Source organism: Zalophus californianus, chromosome 4 (genome assembly GCF_009762305.2).
Source record: "Zalophus californianus isolate mZalCal1 chromosome 4, mZalCal1.pri.v2, whole genome shotgun sequence".
Lineage (NCBI taxonomy): Eukaryota > Metazoa > Chordata > Mammalia > Carnivora > Otariidae > Zalophus > Zalophus californianus.
Genome location: NC_045598.1, coordinates 23,673,575 through 23,691,194, shown reverse-complemented (window position 1 = coordinate 23,691,194; position 17,620 = coordinate 23,673,575). Strand labels below are relative to the sequence as shown.

The window sequence follows — 17,620 nt, the reverse complement described above, 5'->3', positions numbered from 1 at the left end:
AGGCCGTGACCTGTTGGTGCCTCTGGCTCTGTACCTCAGCTGGGCCTCTCTCCAAGGTCTGAAGTAATGTATTAAATGTTTTTCTGTCAACTAATGCAGACTCAGTGATTGCAAGTCTGTAAATTACCCAGGAAGAGGGATTATAGCAATAAGAACATTCAGCAAGTTTAAAACCAAACACACTTCCATTTAGTGCCAGGAATTTAAGCAGAGACCTGAAGTGAAACCAACTGACTCACACAGTAGTAAATACAAAGTAAAGCAATGATCTTGGCTTGAGCTATCTGGTTCAGTGGTCTGGCAGAATGTCACACACAAGCTCAGTCACTGCAAACAATGGTTTTTCTGGCTGTCACTTGTAGCATGGTGGAATCATGTTAGGGGGAATGGAAAAAGTGAGCACCACTTCTTACCATGTTCTCCCTCATCCTGCCCGTCTCCCTCAGCCTCTGTGTTGGACACCGCAGGGATCGCTCACCAATCAGCCCGGGGCAGACCCAACAGGGAAGGCCTATCCCTGTTCTCCAACTACAGCCAGACTTGCCTCCACAGCAGGACATGTGGCTGCAGCCTGGACTCCTGTGCAGGAATCTGGCTCTGGCAGTGGCAGCTGGAGAGGGTAATAGGACCTCCTGCTGAACGTGTGAATGAATGGGTGAGCTGCAGGGGTCACTTGCAAAGGGACCAGGAACGATAAGTTAACAACTCATTCAGGCAGATGCTTTGACATCTAACTCCCAAACCTGCCTGCTGCGTTAGGGGAAGCCATCTCCCGTGGGCGAGAAGTCAGTGGGGTGGGAGGCCATACTCGCACTACTGAGTCTTTCAGGAAGCCAGGGCTTCAAGACACAAGGCCCCTGGTTCCTCCTCCTCTCAACCACCCCCTCTATACTCTTTCCACTCTCACTCCTTGTGCTTCTTCTTGTGCTTCTTCTTCTTCTTCTTCTTCTTTGCTGCCTTGCTGTCCTTTGATGTGTGCCTTGCCCTCTTGCCTGTGTCACTCTCAGAGTCTGAGCTGTCAGAGTCAGACGACTTCCTGTCTCTATGTTTTTTTTTCTTCTTTTCCTGAAAAGAAAATTTAAAAGCAATGTTGCATGTGTACATCTGCTTTAAAGTATCATGACATATATCAATAGGGGACCATTTAATAAATTATAAAGCATTAATTAAAAAAGAATAAGGGGCGCCTGGGTGGCTCAGTTGTTAAGTGTCTGCCTTCGGCTCAGGTCATGATCCCAGGGTCCTGGGATCGAGCCCTGCATCAGGCTCCCTGCTCCGCAGGAAGCCTGCTTCTCCCTCTCCCACTCCCCCTGCTTGTGTTCCCTCTATCACTGTGTCTCTCTCTGTCAAATACATAAATAAAATCTTAAAAAAAAATACAGAAAGCAATGGAAAGGACACAAACTGGCAACACGTTACCTCAGGAATGAATGAATGGGGGAAAGAATGCAGTCTTTTACTTTTTACTTCATATAATTCTGTCCAGTTAGATTAAAAAACAAAACAAAACCCAAGCATCCTTACTTTTATTTTTAAAAAGCACAGGGTATCAAAGGTGAAAGGAGTCCTTAGAGGTCACCCAGTCTACCTGAAGACAGTGCCTCACATGCCCAAGGTCACAGAATAAGGGGGTGAGAGCTCCAGGACCCTGGACTCCTGCTCTGGTTTCTAGCAGAGGCCACTGCCAGGGAAAACTGCTGCCATCAATTAGCACGGCTCCAGCTGCTGCCCTTGGTATGTATCAACTCCAACACAACAACCTTGTAAGATTAAAATGATAAGGAGAAAAGCCCAGAAAGAACTTTCTCCAAGCTATAACCACCACACCATGCTGCCAAAGTTAGTAACACAAACTCACACAAAAGATGGGCAGCAGATTCCTAGGCTTCTGTGCGGGGCTTCAAGCAGTTTTTAAGAAACGCATAACCTGGGTGCCTGGGTGGCTCAGTTGGTTAAGTGACTGCCTTCAGCTCGGGTCATGATCCTGGAGTCCCAGGATCGAGTCCCACATCTGGCTCCCTGCTCAGCAGGGAGTCTGCTTCTCCCTCTGCCCCTCCCCCCTCTCATGTGCTCGCTCTCTCTCTCTCTCATTCTCTCTCTCAAATAAATAAAATCTTTAAAAAAAAAAAGAAACGCATAACCTTTTCCTTGAATTGCAAATGTTTATACTGCCTCAGTAAGGTTTCTAAGAAGGAGAGATTAAGGGAGAAGAAAGAGACAGCGTTGAAGAGGCACGGCTGCTGCCTCCCCGTACATGCTCCCAACCAGCACGCCAGAGCTGTTGGCTTGCCTGAGTGCTACACCAGGTCTTAGGAGCGGGCTGTGAGAAAGGAGGGGCAGAATGCCGAACCAGGCGTTAGACCCAGACTTGAGTTCTGGCTCTGCCACTTCCGATTACTGTTCTGTAACTTAGGGGGAGTCATTTTATCTCATGAGGCATATTCCCTTCAAATGTAAAATGGAGATGAGAATACCACCTATGCTGCATGTCTCTGGTGAAGATGTAATGAGGTAGTATCTGCAGCTCAAGAAGTTGAAAGCCGCTTGCCCCAGATCAGGGGGGTTGGGGTTTGCACGCAGATTGGATGACTGGAAATCTCCTGAGCTTTCCTCTGAAGCACATGGCCAGCCCCTCTTCCTACAGATCAGTGGCAGGCCTCGTGGTACAGTGGTCAGCGCCAATGATTTTGGAAGAAGACAATAAAGTTCAAATTCCAGCTGCCACTTAATAGCTGTGTAACTTGGAACAGAGACTTAACTTTTTTGAACCTCAGTTTTCTTTTCAGTAAACTGGAAATAATAAATACTTACTTCAAAGGATGCTATGAGGATTAAACAAGATAAATACTAATTACCAGGCACTAAGTGCCAGGCACTCTGCAGTAGCTACAAGTATTATTCTGTCATTTCAGAGAACTCCCAGAATGTTCTGACAGTCTAGCCATGTATCCACAGCAGGTGAGTCAAAGTTTTGAGAGATCAGACCAAAATTCTTTCTTGGAAGTCTCCAGTGGAGTAGGGAGAGGGGAACAAAGCTTCCCAGACCCCTATTACCAAACAGTAGGAACCATGGCTGGGGGCAGCTGAGAGCTGGCAAACAGCTGGTTTGGCTTATGGTGCTGCACCTTCTGGATGACAAGATCATGGAAGCCCATCACAGGATATAAGGGCTGGGGAGCCTCACCAGGTTCTGCCCCTGAGGTAGGGCAGGGTCCTGGGAAAGTGAGGAAGCACACGTGGAGTCTGGCGCCCCTCCCCTCCAAGCCTGGCCTGGCCTGGATAAATAAATGAGGAAGGAGAGTAGGAATACCTTTTGATGTCCAAATAGCACTTTAGTTTATCAAGCTTTCTGCTTTCTTTATCTTATAATAATAATCTGGTAAGGCCAAAATTCAGGAAATATTATTCCCATTCTACAGATAAGGAAACTACTACTCAGAGAAGTAAAGTGAGGTGACCAAGGCTCAGGTGACAAGAACAGTGTGCTTTCTAACTCAGAGTCTGGCATTATTTCACTTTCCTCCCTCTCAAAGATGCAGACTCAAGAGGAGTAAAGAGGAAAAGAAGTCATAGGCTATAACATGGACTCCAGCTAGAATAAGGAGGGGGCAGGGGGATGGCCTTCTAGACCTCAATCTCTGAACAAAGAAAATCTAGTCCTCCAGCAGGTCGCATCGATTGCTTCAGCGGTTGAGAGTTGTGGGGCGCTGGGGCGGGGAGGTGAGAAGATGGAGTACCAGAGGTGACACTAGCTTCTGGACCCCTGACTTCATTCAAGGGGGAAGTAGAACAGAAGATAAAGGGTAAAAAAATGACCCTGGGCGTGAGCCGCTGGCAGATGTGCCAGGAGGGGCATGGGAAAGAAGCCACAGCTCAGGACTGCTCTCCAGGAAAAGCCCATGTCCGGTGAGAGCACCACATCAGCAGCAGCCCAGCATGAGAAAAACAAAAACAAAAACTGAAAAAAGGGGAGTAACAGCAGCTAACATTTACCAAGTACCTAATTTTCCAGATGCTGAGCTGGGCACTTCGCACACATACCTTGTCTACCCTTCACAACAAATCTATTCAGTGGGCATAATTATCCCTGTATTTTCAGGAAAGAAAATGATAAGTTCAGAGAGGCTGACTGAGACGAAGTGACTTGCCCACGTGGTAGAACCTGGATCTGACTCAAGCTGGGTCCCAAAGTGGATGTTCTTTTTAGCCCTGTCTGCATTACAGGCAGCACCTAACTTAGCACCTCCCCACCAAAAGGCACTGATTTTGGCCCAAAATCAATCAAGCAAGCATTTATTCCTTATTTATTCTTAAGAATTACTCTTGAGAAATGATTGATTCTCAAACTGAAATGTTCACTGGGGTAAACTTTCGGGAAATAACATAGAGTGTAATGCCTGGATAGAATTTACCTATAATGCACCAGTTAGTTTACCATAGCTTGGAAAGGGTAAGATCAGAAGAAAAAGGTTTATCAATCAACTCACAAATACGTATTTAATTTCACTACCTACAAAGCACTTGAGAGAGCCATAGTTGCATACAGTGTTGCTTAGGAGATAAGGAGAACACACCAATTTTTAATAGAATTCAGAGTATCTACTACGCCACTGAGTAATGGAGCCTGGCACCTTTCCTCCAAACCTGAGCCAACCTCATCAAACCAGGGAAAGAATGACTCCTTGTAACTATATGGTACATTCATTCAACAAATCTTTATTGAGTACCTCTTAAGAGCCAGGAATATCTATTAATCTCTCTTAAAATAGTTGAGTGAGGTCAGAAATCAGGGATAATGAGCCTTCAAGAAACAAATTATCTAATCAAAGATAAAAACTAACTAAGATACTAGGGAGTCCATGGCAGTAATGTAAGAGAAGTACAAAAACCATGCCAGTAACACACAAGGGAAAAATCCATCATGTCTGAGGAATCTGAGGCTGGCTTCATGAAAGATATGTAAGGTGTTATGCTTCTGAAGCATGAATATGGTCTCAGCCGGTGGAATGGTGGTGGTAGTGCTGATGGAAGAAGGGAAGTCTAGTCACTGCAGGTACAGTAGTGAACAAAAACAGGTAGAGTCCCTATCTTCATGGCACTTTCACTCTAATGTGACAAGTGAGGTTAAAGAACAGTTGTGTGTGGGAAGGAACTGGTCAGAGAAGATGCTGGGATTGTGAAGAATCTTCAAGGAACTCAGACTTTTTTCCATAGAAGGGGACTCATGCAAGGCTTTTGAGCAGACTACCCTGGACAACTCTGTGTTCGATCAGAACGGGCCCAGGACTGGCAACCTCTCTCTCTCGGACAGGCACCTGAAGTTCTCTGGACAGGAGGACAAAGCCAGCACTGCAGCCAAGGGATGACATTCCTAGATCTGTTCTTCTATACATAGTATAGCAGAGAGTAAATACAGGAGCCACATCAGAAGAAGAAAATTATATTCTGGATCAAGTATAGCTAAATTTCACTATAATTAGTAGGCAGCCTGATCCTCAACGCACATGCTTTCTCATAACATAGCACTGATTCAGAAAGATCCATGATGGCAGATGATAAGTGAAAGAAAGAAGCCAGCAAAATACAGACCACAGATTCATGGAAAGATTACCCAGGGCTTCACTACAAAAACCTCTATTCCTATTTTGCTAACCACTTCATATCCAATTTCCATTTTCAACACATAGTTTCCTCTTGTTCTAATTATGCCTAACAAAAATGACTTACAATTTTCAGACACTTGGACAAAAACTGTCATGGCACTGAATGGGTATACAGGACCAAACCAATGCATGTTTGGTAGCTGGACAACACGTGCATTCACTACGTGTATGTTTGATAAAAAGAGATAGGGGCCTCAGGGCTACAAGGATCCCATGCTCCTTCCCCTGTTCCCTTCATTATTACCTTCCTGCAGCAACAGGAGTCAGTCTCTGTTACTCTCCCAACTGAGGGCAGGTCTCACTGAGTGAAGGAACCTAAGGAGCTATAGATAGCAGAGCTTATGGCTGCTGTCGATTCAAAGGTAGCTGGCGCATGCCTATTATGTGCCAGGCATTATGTGGAACAGGTGACATCCTTTATCTTGGGTCATTTCCTGGTTTCCCAACATGCATAGCACCTTCTCCTTTACATTACACATTCTCCTCACCAGACTGCAAAAAAAAAGTGGGACAATCAAACAGTCTAGTAAAGAAGCAGAGATGAGAACCCAATAGCCCATTTCTGACTTTCTGGTTCCAGTTCTGAGCGGCCCAACCATACTTCATTTCCTGTTGCTGGATTTCTATGTGATCCAATAACCCCCTTGGAGTGGGTGTCTGTCCTTTGCCCCCAGAAATACCTTGGATGCTCATCTTTCTCCTTATGCTATTAGTTGCTTGAGTGTAGGTGTTGTGTATAAGCTTTAATTCATGTGACTTATCTATCATATAGGCCTTACACACACTAGGCATTCCTGCTACCCACGAATTTATTCAGCAACATGGACTGCTAAAGGCATTTCCCTTCAGATGAACCTACTCAGTTCCACATGTCGTTCCCAGAGCCAACTAGTGCTGGAACAGGTATCTGAATCTGCCACTCTCACATACCCTAAAACATCCATTTCCAGTAGAAGTTTCCACTGTTAAGGAAACTCAATCTCCTATTGGAATCAAAGATTTAGAAGGTAGGGGGCACCTGTCTGGCTCAGTCAGAAGAGCATGCAACTTTTGATCTCAGAGTCATGAGTTTGAGCCTGACATTGGTCTTAGAGATTACTTAAGGAAATAAAAAGAAAAAAAAAAAGATTTAGAGGGTAAAAGGAAACAGAGAGGAGGCCTAGAATCTTGATTTATGGTTGTGAACAGAAATGGATCCATAGGAAAAAAAAAAAAAGAAATAGATCAATAGATAACATCAAATGCTCACTAAGGCTAGCTGGCAACAGAGCAAAACTGACCTTATGACTCCTGTTAAGTCAAGCACCTAACAATGCACAATAGACATGTATGAAGTACTCAATACATATTTGTTGAGTAAATAATTGAAGCACTATGAATTAATGGTTGAAGTGCAGTATATAAAAGAACACAGGGTTAGCAATCTGAAGGCCTGGGTTCTTATTTTAACTCTATCTCTGGTAGTTGTGTGGTAGCTTCAGGTGAGATAATTTCTCTTCCTCTCCATTTTCCTAATATGTAAAATGGAACAATTAACACCTACCCTGGGTACTTAATAGAAGTGTATAAGGATAAAATAAAATAAAAAACATGAAGTATTTTATAAACCATCAGCACTAAACAAATACAAGGCATCAAAGATCATGAAGGGATTAACAATGAGGTGAAAAGACAATGATGCTAGATGAGATCTTGGTAGAAACGAGGGGCGGAGGGGATCAAGGGGGAAGTTTTAAACATTTCAAATCCCTAGAGCACTTTTTAATCAAAGACAATTCATGAGTTAGAAGTTCAAATACACAAAGGTACTTTAGAAAATAATAAGGTATGATGATTATTACTGCCATGGTTCATCAGACCATTCCTCTACTAAGTGAAGAGCGATGGGGTACGGTAGGATAACAGGTTGACTAAGCAGCTAATAAAGAGCCTCATACCTAGCAGATCCTTAATAATTATTTTGGTGAAATGAAATACATATTACTTTTTTTTAAGATTTTATTTATTTTTTGAGAGAGAGAGAGCGAGTGAAGGAACACAAGCAGGGGGAGTGGGAGAAGCAGGCCTCCTGCTGAGCAGGGAGCCCAACGCGGGGCTTGATCCCAAGACCCCGGGATCATGACCTGAGCTGAAGGCAGACGCTTAACGACTGAGCCACCCAGGCACCCCTGAAATACATATTTTAAAGCAGCTTTAGAAACAAAGCAATAACTAATTGCACCATATGTATTAAGCAGTGTAAACCAACTTAACCAAAGACCCACAGAAGTGAAATATACACAGAACTGCTTTAGGAATCTGACAAATATCGTTTACTCACTAAAAGGTTAAGAGAAAGAACAATCCTTGGAACATACAAATAGAATAGCTGTTAAATATCTAGCTCTATTAAAAAGTCAAATTACTGGGACGCCTGGGTGGCTCAGTTGGTTAAGCGACTGCCTTCGGCTCAGGTCATGATCCTGGAGTCCCTGGATCAAGTCCCGCATCGGGCTCCCTGCTCAGCAGGGAGTCTGCTTCTCCCTCTGACCCGCCCCCCTCTCATGTACTCTCTCTCTCTCATTCTTGTTCTCTCAAATAAATAAATAAATCTTTAAAAAAATTAAGTTGTAAAGTCAAATGACCTGTTTGCAGACATGATCTTAAATGCAGAAAATCTTAAAGACTCCATCAAACAACTGTTAGAACTGCTAAGTGAATTCAGCAAAGTTGCAGGATACAAAATCAACACCCCCAAATCAGTTGCATTTCTATACACTAACAATGAGCAATCCAAAAAGGAAATAAAGAGAACGATTCCACTGACAATAGCACAAGAGCATCAAAAAGAATAAACTTTTTTTTAAAAAAGATTTTATTTATTTGACAGAGAGAGACAGCGAGAGAGGGAACATAAGCAAGGGGAGTGTGAGAGGGAGAAGCAGGCTTCCCATGGAGCAGGGAGCCCGATGCGGGGCTCGATCCCAGGACCCTGGGATCATGACCTGAGCCGAAGGCAGACGCTTAACAACTGAGCCACCCAGGCGCCCCCCAAAAAGAATAAACTTAACCAAGGAGGCAAAAAGACTTGTGCACTGAACACTGCAAAACGCTGCTGGAAGAAATTAAGAATAACACAAATAAATGGGAAAATACCCATGTTCATGGATTGGGAGACTTAATATGGTTTAAATGCCAATACCACACAAAGCAATCTACAGATCTGATGCAACCCTATCAAAATCCCAATAACATTTTTTGTAAAAATAAAAAAAAATCCATCCTAAAATTCATTTGGAATCTCAAGGGGCCACAAATAGTCAAAATAATCTTGAAAAGGAAGAACAAAGTTAGGGGACTGACCTTTCCTGATTCCAAAACTTACTACAAAGTTAGAGTAATCAAAATAGTGTGGCACAAGCATAAAGACAGATGTACAGACCAATGGAATAGAATAGACAGCCAGAACTAAAACCTCACAAATATGGTTAAATGATTTTCAACAATGATGCCAAGACCAGTCAGTAGGGAAAGGACAGTTCTTTTGAAAATCTGGTGCTGGGAAAGCTGAAGATCCACATGCAAAAAAAAAATGAATTTGGAGCCACACCATACACCAAAAAACCCCTCAAAATGGATCAAAGACCTAAGTGTATGAGTTAAAACTATAAAACTCTTAGAAGAAAACAGAGGGGGAAAGCTTCATGACACTGGATTTGACAATGGTTTCTTGAGTATGACACCAAAAGCACGGGAAACAAAAGGAAAAAATAGGTAAGTTGGACTTCAACAAGATTAAAATTTTTGTGCATCAAAACACACGATCACAAGAATGTACTTAACCCTACCATGAAAAGTCACTTAAAAGTGGCTAGCATGGGGCGCCTCGGTGGCTCAGTTGGTTGGGCGACTGCCTTCGGCTCAGGTCATGATCCTGGAGTCCCTGGATCGAGTCCCGCGTCGGGCTCCCTGCTCGGCAGGGAGTCTGCTTCTCCCTCTGACCCTGCCCCCTCTCATGTGCTCTCTCTTTCTCTCTCTCTCAAGTAAATAAATAAAATCTTAAAAAAAAAAGTGGCTAGCATGGTAAGTTTTAGGTGTGTTTTTAAAAAATGTAAATCTGGAACAGGACACTATCAAAAGAGTAAGGCAATTCACAGAATGGAAGAAAATATTTGCAAGAAGTCACATTTTTTTTTTAAAGATTTTATTTATTTATTTGACAGAGAGAGATAGTGACAGCAGGAACACAAGCAGGGGGAGTGGGAGAGGGAGAAGCAGGCTTCCCACTGAGCAGGGAGCCCGATGCGGGGCTCGATCCCAGGATCCTGGGATCATGACCTGAGCCAAAGGCAGACGCTTAACAACTGAGCCACCCAGGTGCCCAAGAAGTCACATATCTAAGCAGGGATTGATATCTAGAATATATAACAAACTCCTTGAACGTAGTGTCTACTTAAACCCAGTCTCTGAGCGCCTGGGTGGCTCAGTTGGTTAAGCGACTGCCTTCGGCTCAGGTCATGATCCTGGAGTTCCTGGATTGAGTCCCGCATCAGGCTCCCTGCTCAGCAGGGAGTCTGCTTCTCCCTTGACCCTCCCCCCTCTCATGTGCTCTCTCTCTCGTTCTCTCTCTCAAATAAATAAAATCTTTAAAAAAAATAAATAAATAAACCCAGTCTCTGACCACAAAACCTCTGTTCTTAAAGCATCAGCTACTTGTAGCTGACATGCACTGGGATGTGCTGTGTGCCACCGCAGTGCTCAGAGTTTTATATGCATCACTTCATCCTAACAACCTTATGAAGTAGATGCTTATTATTCCCATTTTACCAATAGGGAAACAGATTCAGAGAAGTTAGTAATTAGACTAAGTTCCACAGCAAGGAGGTGGCTGAGCTGAGAACCCAGGCAATGTGTCTGACAGCCCAGGTTCAGAAGTGCCACTCTCTACTGTCTCCCCAAATCCTTCCACATCCACCTGACATACTACAGAGCACTGCAAATGAGAACTACACGACTGTATGGCAAACATGGAAAGATGCTCATGACAAAGTAAAAAAAGCAGAAAACAAAACAGTACATACATTTTTTTTGTATCTAGGTAAAATGTGCATCTGAAAACAGCCGGTAGAAAAAACATGCCCCAACGGTACAGACTTGGTAAAATAGTGAGGTTATGGGCTGCCTCTCTTTTGTTGTACATTTCAATAATGAGGTTATAAATAGTGGAAACTTCCCTTTTCCCTCTTTAAATCAGTCCTCAGACCTCTATGAAGAAGGCTCTAGAACCACTAGCATGAAAAATAAAGGTATGTTCAAGCCCTGTGTTCAAAAATAAGCAATCCTCTGGGGTTGCCTCTGTGTGGGAGCTGGGCTAAATCTGGCAATGCTGAAGGTTTACAAAGGCCTCTGGAAGGCAGTGCCTGAAGTAGATAGGGGCTTTTATAAATTTTTATTTCTTTGGTTCATAAAATAGTACCAAACTAAAATAATATCCCCACTGCTCTAAATCAGTGTTTTCCAAGTGCCATTCCTATAATATGGCCACAATTTTTACTCCATGTGTTTACAAACTAATTTTTTACTTAAAATTTTTCTTTAAAAAAAAAAGATTTATGGGGGCGCCTGGGGGGCTCAGTTGGTTAAGCTACTGCCTTCAGTTCTCGTCATGATCCCAGAGTACTGGGATCAAGCTCCGCATCAGGGTCCCTGCTCAGCAGGAAGCCTGCTTCTCCCTCTCCCCCTCCCCCGCTTGTGTTCCTGCTCTCACTGTCACTCTCTCTGTCAATTAAATAAATAAATAAAATCTTTAAAAAAAAGATTTATGTATTTATTTTGAGTGAGAAAGACCACACACGGTGGGGGGGAGGGGCAGAGGGAAAGGGAGAGAGAGAATCTCGAGCAGACTCTCCATTGAGTGAGGAGCCAGACACAGGGCTCAGTACCACAACCCTGAGATCATGACCTGAGTCGAAATCAAGAGTCAGACACTTAACTGACTGAGCCACCCAGGCGCCCCTCAAAATTTTTCTTAAAATTTGATTTCTTTTTACTTTAAGAAGTTTTACTTTAAAAAAACAACAAAAAAGTTTTACTTAAAAGGGAAACTTTATAACAATTAGAAATAGAAAGCCTGCATCCCATGCTTTAAGTGAAGGTAACTATAAAAATAAACATATAAAAAAACCCAAAACAATGCTTTGGCTATATATAAAGTACTGCCTGCTAAAAGCAGTAGCTGGTGGGGTTAGACAGTTTGTTCTCAGAGGAGGCAGTTTGGATTTTATTTTAAGTACAGTGGAAAATCACTGAAGGATTTTAAATAGGAAAATATGTGGTCTGACTGGATATCTTAACAACCCTCTCTTGGAAATTTTTTTAAAAATTAGAAAAGACATAGAAGAACTGAACAACATCATTACCTACTTTTACCTAAATGACAATTAGCAAACACTACACCCTAATGGAACCCTGTGTGCTACTGGTAGGAATGTGAAATGATGTAGTCACTGTGAAACACGGTACAACAGTTCCTCAAAAAAAAAAAAATCATAACAGAATTACCACATAATCCTGCAACTCCAATTCTGGGTATATACCCAAAGGAACTGAAAGCAGATCTTGAAGAAATATTTGTACAACTATGTTCATAGCAGCATTATTCACAATAGCCAAAAGGTGGAAGCAACCCAAGGGCCAACAACAAATGAATGGATAAGCAAAATGTAGTGTGTACACGTAACGAAATATTCAGTCTTAAAAAGGAAGGAAAATGACTATATGCTATAACGTGGATGACCCCTCAGGATAGTTTACTAAGTCAAATAAGCCAGTCATAAAAAGACAAATATTGGGGTGCCTGTGTGGCTCAGTCGGTTAAGCATCTGCGTTTGGCTCAGGTCATGGTCCCAGGGTCCTGGTATCGAGTCCCACATCAGGCTCCTTGCTGAACAGGGAGCCAGCTTCCCCCTCTGCCTGCTACCTCCCTGCTGTGCTCTCTCTCTCTCTCTGACAAATATTTTTTTTTTAAAAGAAAACAAACACTGTGTTATTCCACTTATAGGAGATACCTAGGTAATCTGAATCATAGAAATAGAAAGTCATGTGGAACTGTCTAAAATTTCTGGATATAAGAGACTCCATTTTGAAGCTCCATTTTCCTTTCCAAACTGATGGGCTCTTGAACTGGGACAGAAGCTGCAATTGTTGTACAAGCAGCCGCTCACAACATTCCAATAGAGCAACTGGTATTTGGATCATATGAGGACAGTGAAGGTAATTATTACATACCAGTGGCAGTTTCACTTGATAGCAATGATAAAATAATCAAGAAGATAGGCATCAGAAGTGGCTCAGCCAGTCAGCACCAAACTAGCAGGGTCTGTTCTTTTCTTCTTCATCTAAATCATGTAATTACCCCTCTCCTTCTCTCTCAGAAAAACGCTTGGCTTTCCCTAACTGAGTGAGAAAAATCTGTGATCCCCCAATTGCAATTCTGAGACCCCAAATAAAGGCCTTTGTTCTTTTTCAGTTTCACCTTCTTTTCTCAGTTGATGGTAGAATGGTGCTTCCCAGGTGCCAGGGAGGGAGAATGAGGAGTTAGTGTTTAATGGGGACAGAGTCTGTTTTGCAAAATGAAGAGTTGTGGAGATGGATGGTGGTGATGATTGCACACAATCTGAATTTACTTAATGCCAAAGAACTGCACACTTAAAAATGGTTAAGGGGAGTCTGGGGGATACAGTCAGTTGAGCACCAACTCTTGGTTTCAGTTCAGGTCGTGATCTCAAAGTCGTGAGAATAAGCCCCATGTGGGGCTCTGTGCTCAGCGAGGAGTCTACTTGGGATTCTCTCTCCCTCTGCCCCTCCTACTCATGCTCTCTCTCTCTCTTTAAAATAAATAAATCTTTTTTAAAAAAGGTTAAGATGGTGGGTGCGTAGGTAGTTCAGTTGGTTAAGCACTGACTCTTGATTTCGGCTCAGGTCATGATCGCAGGGTGGTGAGATCGAACCCCTGTATCCAGCTCCTTGCTCAGTGGGGAGTCGGCTTCAGATTTACTCCCTCTGCCCCTCCCACACATACACATGTGCGTGTGCTCTCTTTCTCTCTCAAATAAAAAAAAAATCTTTAAAAAAAGAATGCTTAAGATGGTGGGCACCTGGCTGGCTCAGTTGGAAGAGCACATGACTCTTGATCTTGGGGCCATGAGTTTGAACCCCACATTGCATGTAGAGATTATTTAAATAAATAAAACAAAATATTTTTAAGTGGTTAAATCAAAAACTAATGATGTAATGTATGGTGATTAACATAACAATAAAAAAATTTTTAAAAAAAAATTTTAAGTGGTTAAGATGGTAAAATTTAATTGTGGATATTTTACCACAGTTTAAAGAAAACAACAGTAACACCAAACCCAAAGCCTATAGATTTTGGCTTGAGCAACTCAGTGAATGGTGATCTATTCACTGAGATAGGGCAAAATGTGGAAGGAGTGGCTTTGGATAGAAACATTAGAGAGTTTTGGGGTGTGTTCAGCTTGATGCAAACTTGACAATTAGATGAAGATGTCAGGTAGGCAGTTGGATTTCTAAATTTGAAGTGCCAAAGAAAAAGTCAAGGATAGAATTACAGATTTGGATAAAAATAAAGATACAAATACTTAATCTGGGGATTATTAGCATGTAAGTAGCATTCCAAACCATAGAACAGGATGAGATTACCTAGAGAGGAGGTAGTTAGAGAACAGAAGGGAATAACAAGACAGCCTTGGAGCAGCCCAACATTCAGAGTTAAAGTAGAGGGCAAAAAAAAAATCATAATAATGAAGAGAATCAAGCAGTGAGATAAAGGAGATGCTTAAAAAAAAAAATCATGGGTTGCCTGGGTGGCTCAGTCGGTTAAGCATCTGCCTTCGGGTCAGGTCATGATCCCAGGGTCCTGGGATTGAGTCCCGCATCGGGCTCCCTGCTCAGCGGGGAGCCTGCTTCTCCCTCTGCCCCTCCCCCTGCTTGTGCTCTCTCTCTCTCAAATAAATAAATAAAATTTTAAAAAAAAATCAGATGCCTAGACCCAACTCCTGGGAACTTGGAACTAAGAGGGAAAAGGCAAATAAAATGTCCCAGGTCTAGTTCAATGGTCTGTGAGTCAGAGACAGGAGGGAGTGCAATACACAGTAGAAGGAGTGGGAAGAAGGAGAAAAAAAGAATACTTAGAAGGTGCCACTAACAAGACTTCAGTGACTGACTAGATGTGGGAAGGAAAGGAGAGGAAAATAAATGACATGCTGGTTTCCTTGTGGCAGGTTATTGTTGTCATTAAAACAAGTAGTACAAGATAGAAGGTTAGAAACAAGGGCTTTGGTGTTGTTTTTATAGTGGTGTGTGTGTGTGTGTGTGTGTGTGTGTGTGTGTGTGTGTGTGTAGAGGCCTTGCTGACAATCGGCTCTGTGTGTGTGTGTGTGTGTGTGTGTGTGTGTGTAGAGGTCTTGCTGACAATCGGCTGTGTGTGTGTGTGTGTGTGTGTGTGTGTGTGTGTGTGTGAACGGAGGAAGGCTGAAGACAGAATCGTAGTCATGACAGCCGACATTAATTAAGCACTTACTTGTCAGTGTTTTCTATCTCTCTTGGGGAGCTGGGCATGCCCTAACAAGGAACACTATTATCAAAGACCACAACAATCCTACTTTGAAAATTAAAGAGGGCCCAAAGTTACACAGGTGGCTTACAGCACAGAGGGCCTCAAACCTGGGTCTGATGGACTCTGAGCCAAAGTTTGAGATACCCATGGGATACTAGTTAGGGATGTGAGAGTCATCAAGGAAGTTAAAGTGTTAGGAGGGATGTGATCACCCAGGGAGAGAATATACAGATCAGTAAATTATTATTCACAATCTTAGCTAATTCTTACAATGGTACAATGGGCCTTTTCCTCCCCTATAAAATGAAGGAATGCTTAATTTGTAGGGAATGCCCACTGAGGGCAAGGACCTGATCACAGTTTTTGTATTCCTAGGGTTGCGTTACCTGGAACTAAAAGACCACTCAACAAAAGACTGCTGAAACTTTTAAAAAACAAAATGAAACAAAAACCCAGTAACTGGACACAATTAGAAAAATACTACACAATATGAGAACCACTATTTCCTGACCAAACTACAGCATAGTTTTCTTCCATTCCCTCTCTGGATGGCATGCAACAAATGCCCTGTCTTTTTCTGCACCACAATATGTCTGTTTTGTGAACTGTTCTGCTGTAAGCAGTGCATAAGAGACCAAACTCTGCAAGACAGGCACTCTTATTCACCAATGGGCACAGATAAGTACTTTCTGTAAAGACAATTTGATAAAATGTATCAAGAGCCTTAAAGCCCTAACTCAGTAACCTTATTTAGGGATTTATCCAAAGAAAACAGTAAGAGTTGTGGCCAAAGATTTAGGTTGGAAGTAATAAAAATATCCAACAATAGAAAAATTATTAAATAAACCACATACAGCCATAGGGTAGAATACTTATGTTGCTCTTAAATCAAGTTTTTGAACACTTAAAAGCACTAGAAAATTATTTTGGTAAGTATAATGAAAAAAATAAAATATAAACTAGACCTAGTACAACCATAATTTTGTGTTTAAACGTAGATGTAGCTATCTATTATCATTACCTAGCAAAAAGATTGGAATGACCAAAAATACTGTAAGTCTCTTTGGATGGAAAGATTACAGGAGATCCTAATATTCTTTATGTTTTTCAGGATTTCTAAAATTTCTGCAAAAAGTACATTTTTATTTTAAAACTCAAAAAAAATATGATAAATAAAAGCAAGATAGCACTCACCTTCTTTCTTTTTCTAGAAGAATTCCTCGTGGGGTCAGGCTTCTCAAACTCTGCTGACTTTGCCTCTTCCTTCTCCTCTTCCTCATCAGGTATCAGAGAATATTTGGTCCCTCCTGGTTGCATAAAACAATCCTTTGCAAAGTGGCCTGCAGAAGAGAGGTAGAAAAGGTAGGGAGGGGAGAAGCAGCCTCTCCTCTTGGCAGGTGGATCTTCCCCAGAGGCTCCGAAAGGGGCTAGCTGGTTGAAGAAGTATTACTGAGTTCATTCAGAGCAGTTGCTGGATTCCGAGCAGATTTTCTGTCACCTCAAGATGGCATTGCCCACTCAACCAGAGCCAGACCAGCAGCTGGTCCTAGAGTTGTGGGAAACACTGGCACTGCTTTGGAAATGGCAGAGGAAGCAGGCTTGTGCTGCCTTCCATTAGCAATGGGGCTTAGTAATTTTTAAAGATCTGTTTGGAACTTATTCCTGACACTGAAAGGCTGCTCCAGAGAGCAGAATGCTTAGCAGAGGGAGCCGAGTGGCAGGCCAAGCCCTACAGGAAGATAGCTCTTAGGAAGCTGGCAGGAAGGTGGCATTCACATCCAAACTAACACACTGAGAGACAGGCAGTCACCTAGGGGCACTCAACACTCAAGACTGTCAGGTCTGGCAAGGGCCTGAGAGATCATCAAATCCAACTCTGCATGTGTAGATATAAAGGCCCAGAGTAGAGAAGTAGCTCAAGGTCACAAAGAAAGCAGCAGACCGAAAACTTACTCCAGCTCTCATGCCTCCCTGCTCTGTGCTCTTCTTGCTACATCAAAACCAACCACCTTGGGCCTGACCTTTGCTGATTAGGCCAAATTCCATCTCTCATTATTGTTCTCTACCTCATGTAACACCTGGTGGATGTAAGCGGAAGGTAAAAGGACCCCACCCTCCCTGAACCTTTAGTGCTATCGAGGGGCCGTTTAACAGCTACTGCAGACCTGGTTTTGTCCAAGCTTATGCAGACCCTATTTCAGGGGCACAGACGATCCCATGAGATCATCAAAAAGCTATGTGTAAATTGCTTTACAACTCTGAATCCAGAAGCTAGATGGTGTCTGGAAGGGGAATACAGCATACAGTTTTCCAAATATCTGGAATGTTCCCACGATTCCTG

At 42.6% G+C, this 17,620-nt stretch overlaps 1 protein-coding gene across 1 annotated transcript in view; it reads right to left on the bottom strand.

The window, feature by feature from the left end:
- Positions 1–166: 166 nt before the first annotated feature.
- Positions 167–17,620, bottom strand: part of ZCCHC17 (zinc finger CCHC-type containing 17) — a 57,417-nt gene continuing 39,963 nt past the window's right edge. The window contains exons 7-8 of the mRNA XM_027580971.1: positions 16,474–16,619; positions 167–1,065 (exon numbers count right to left, since the gene is read on the bottom strand). Coding sequence (XP_027436772.1) covers positions 904–1,065; positions 16,474–16,619 — 308 coding nt within the window. The 3' untranslated portion in view covers positions 167–903. The remainder of the gene's footprint in view (positions 1,066–16,473; positions 16,620–17,620) is intronic.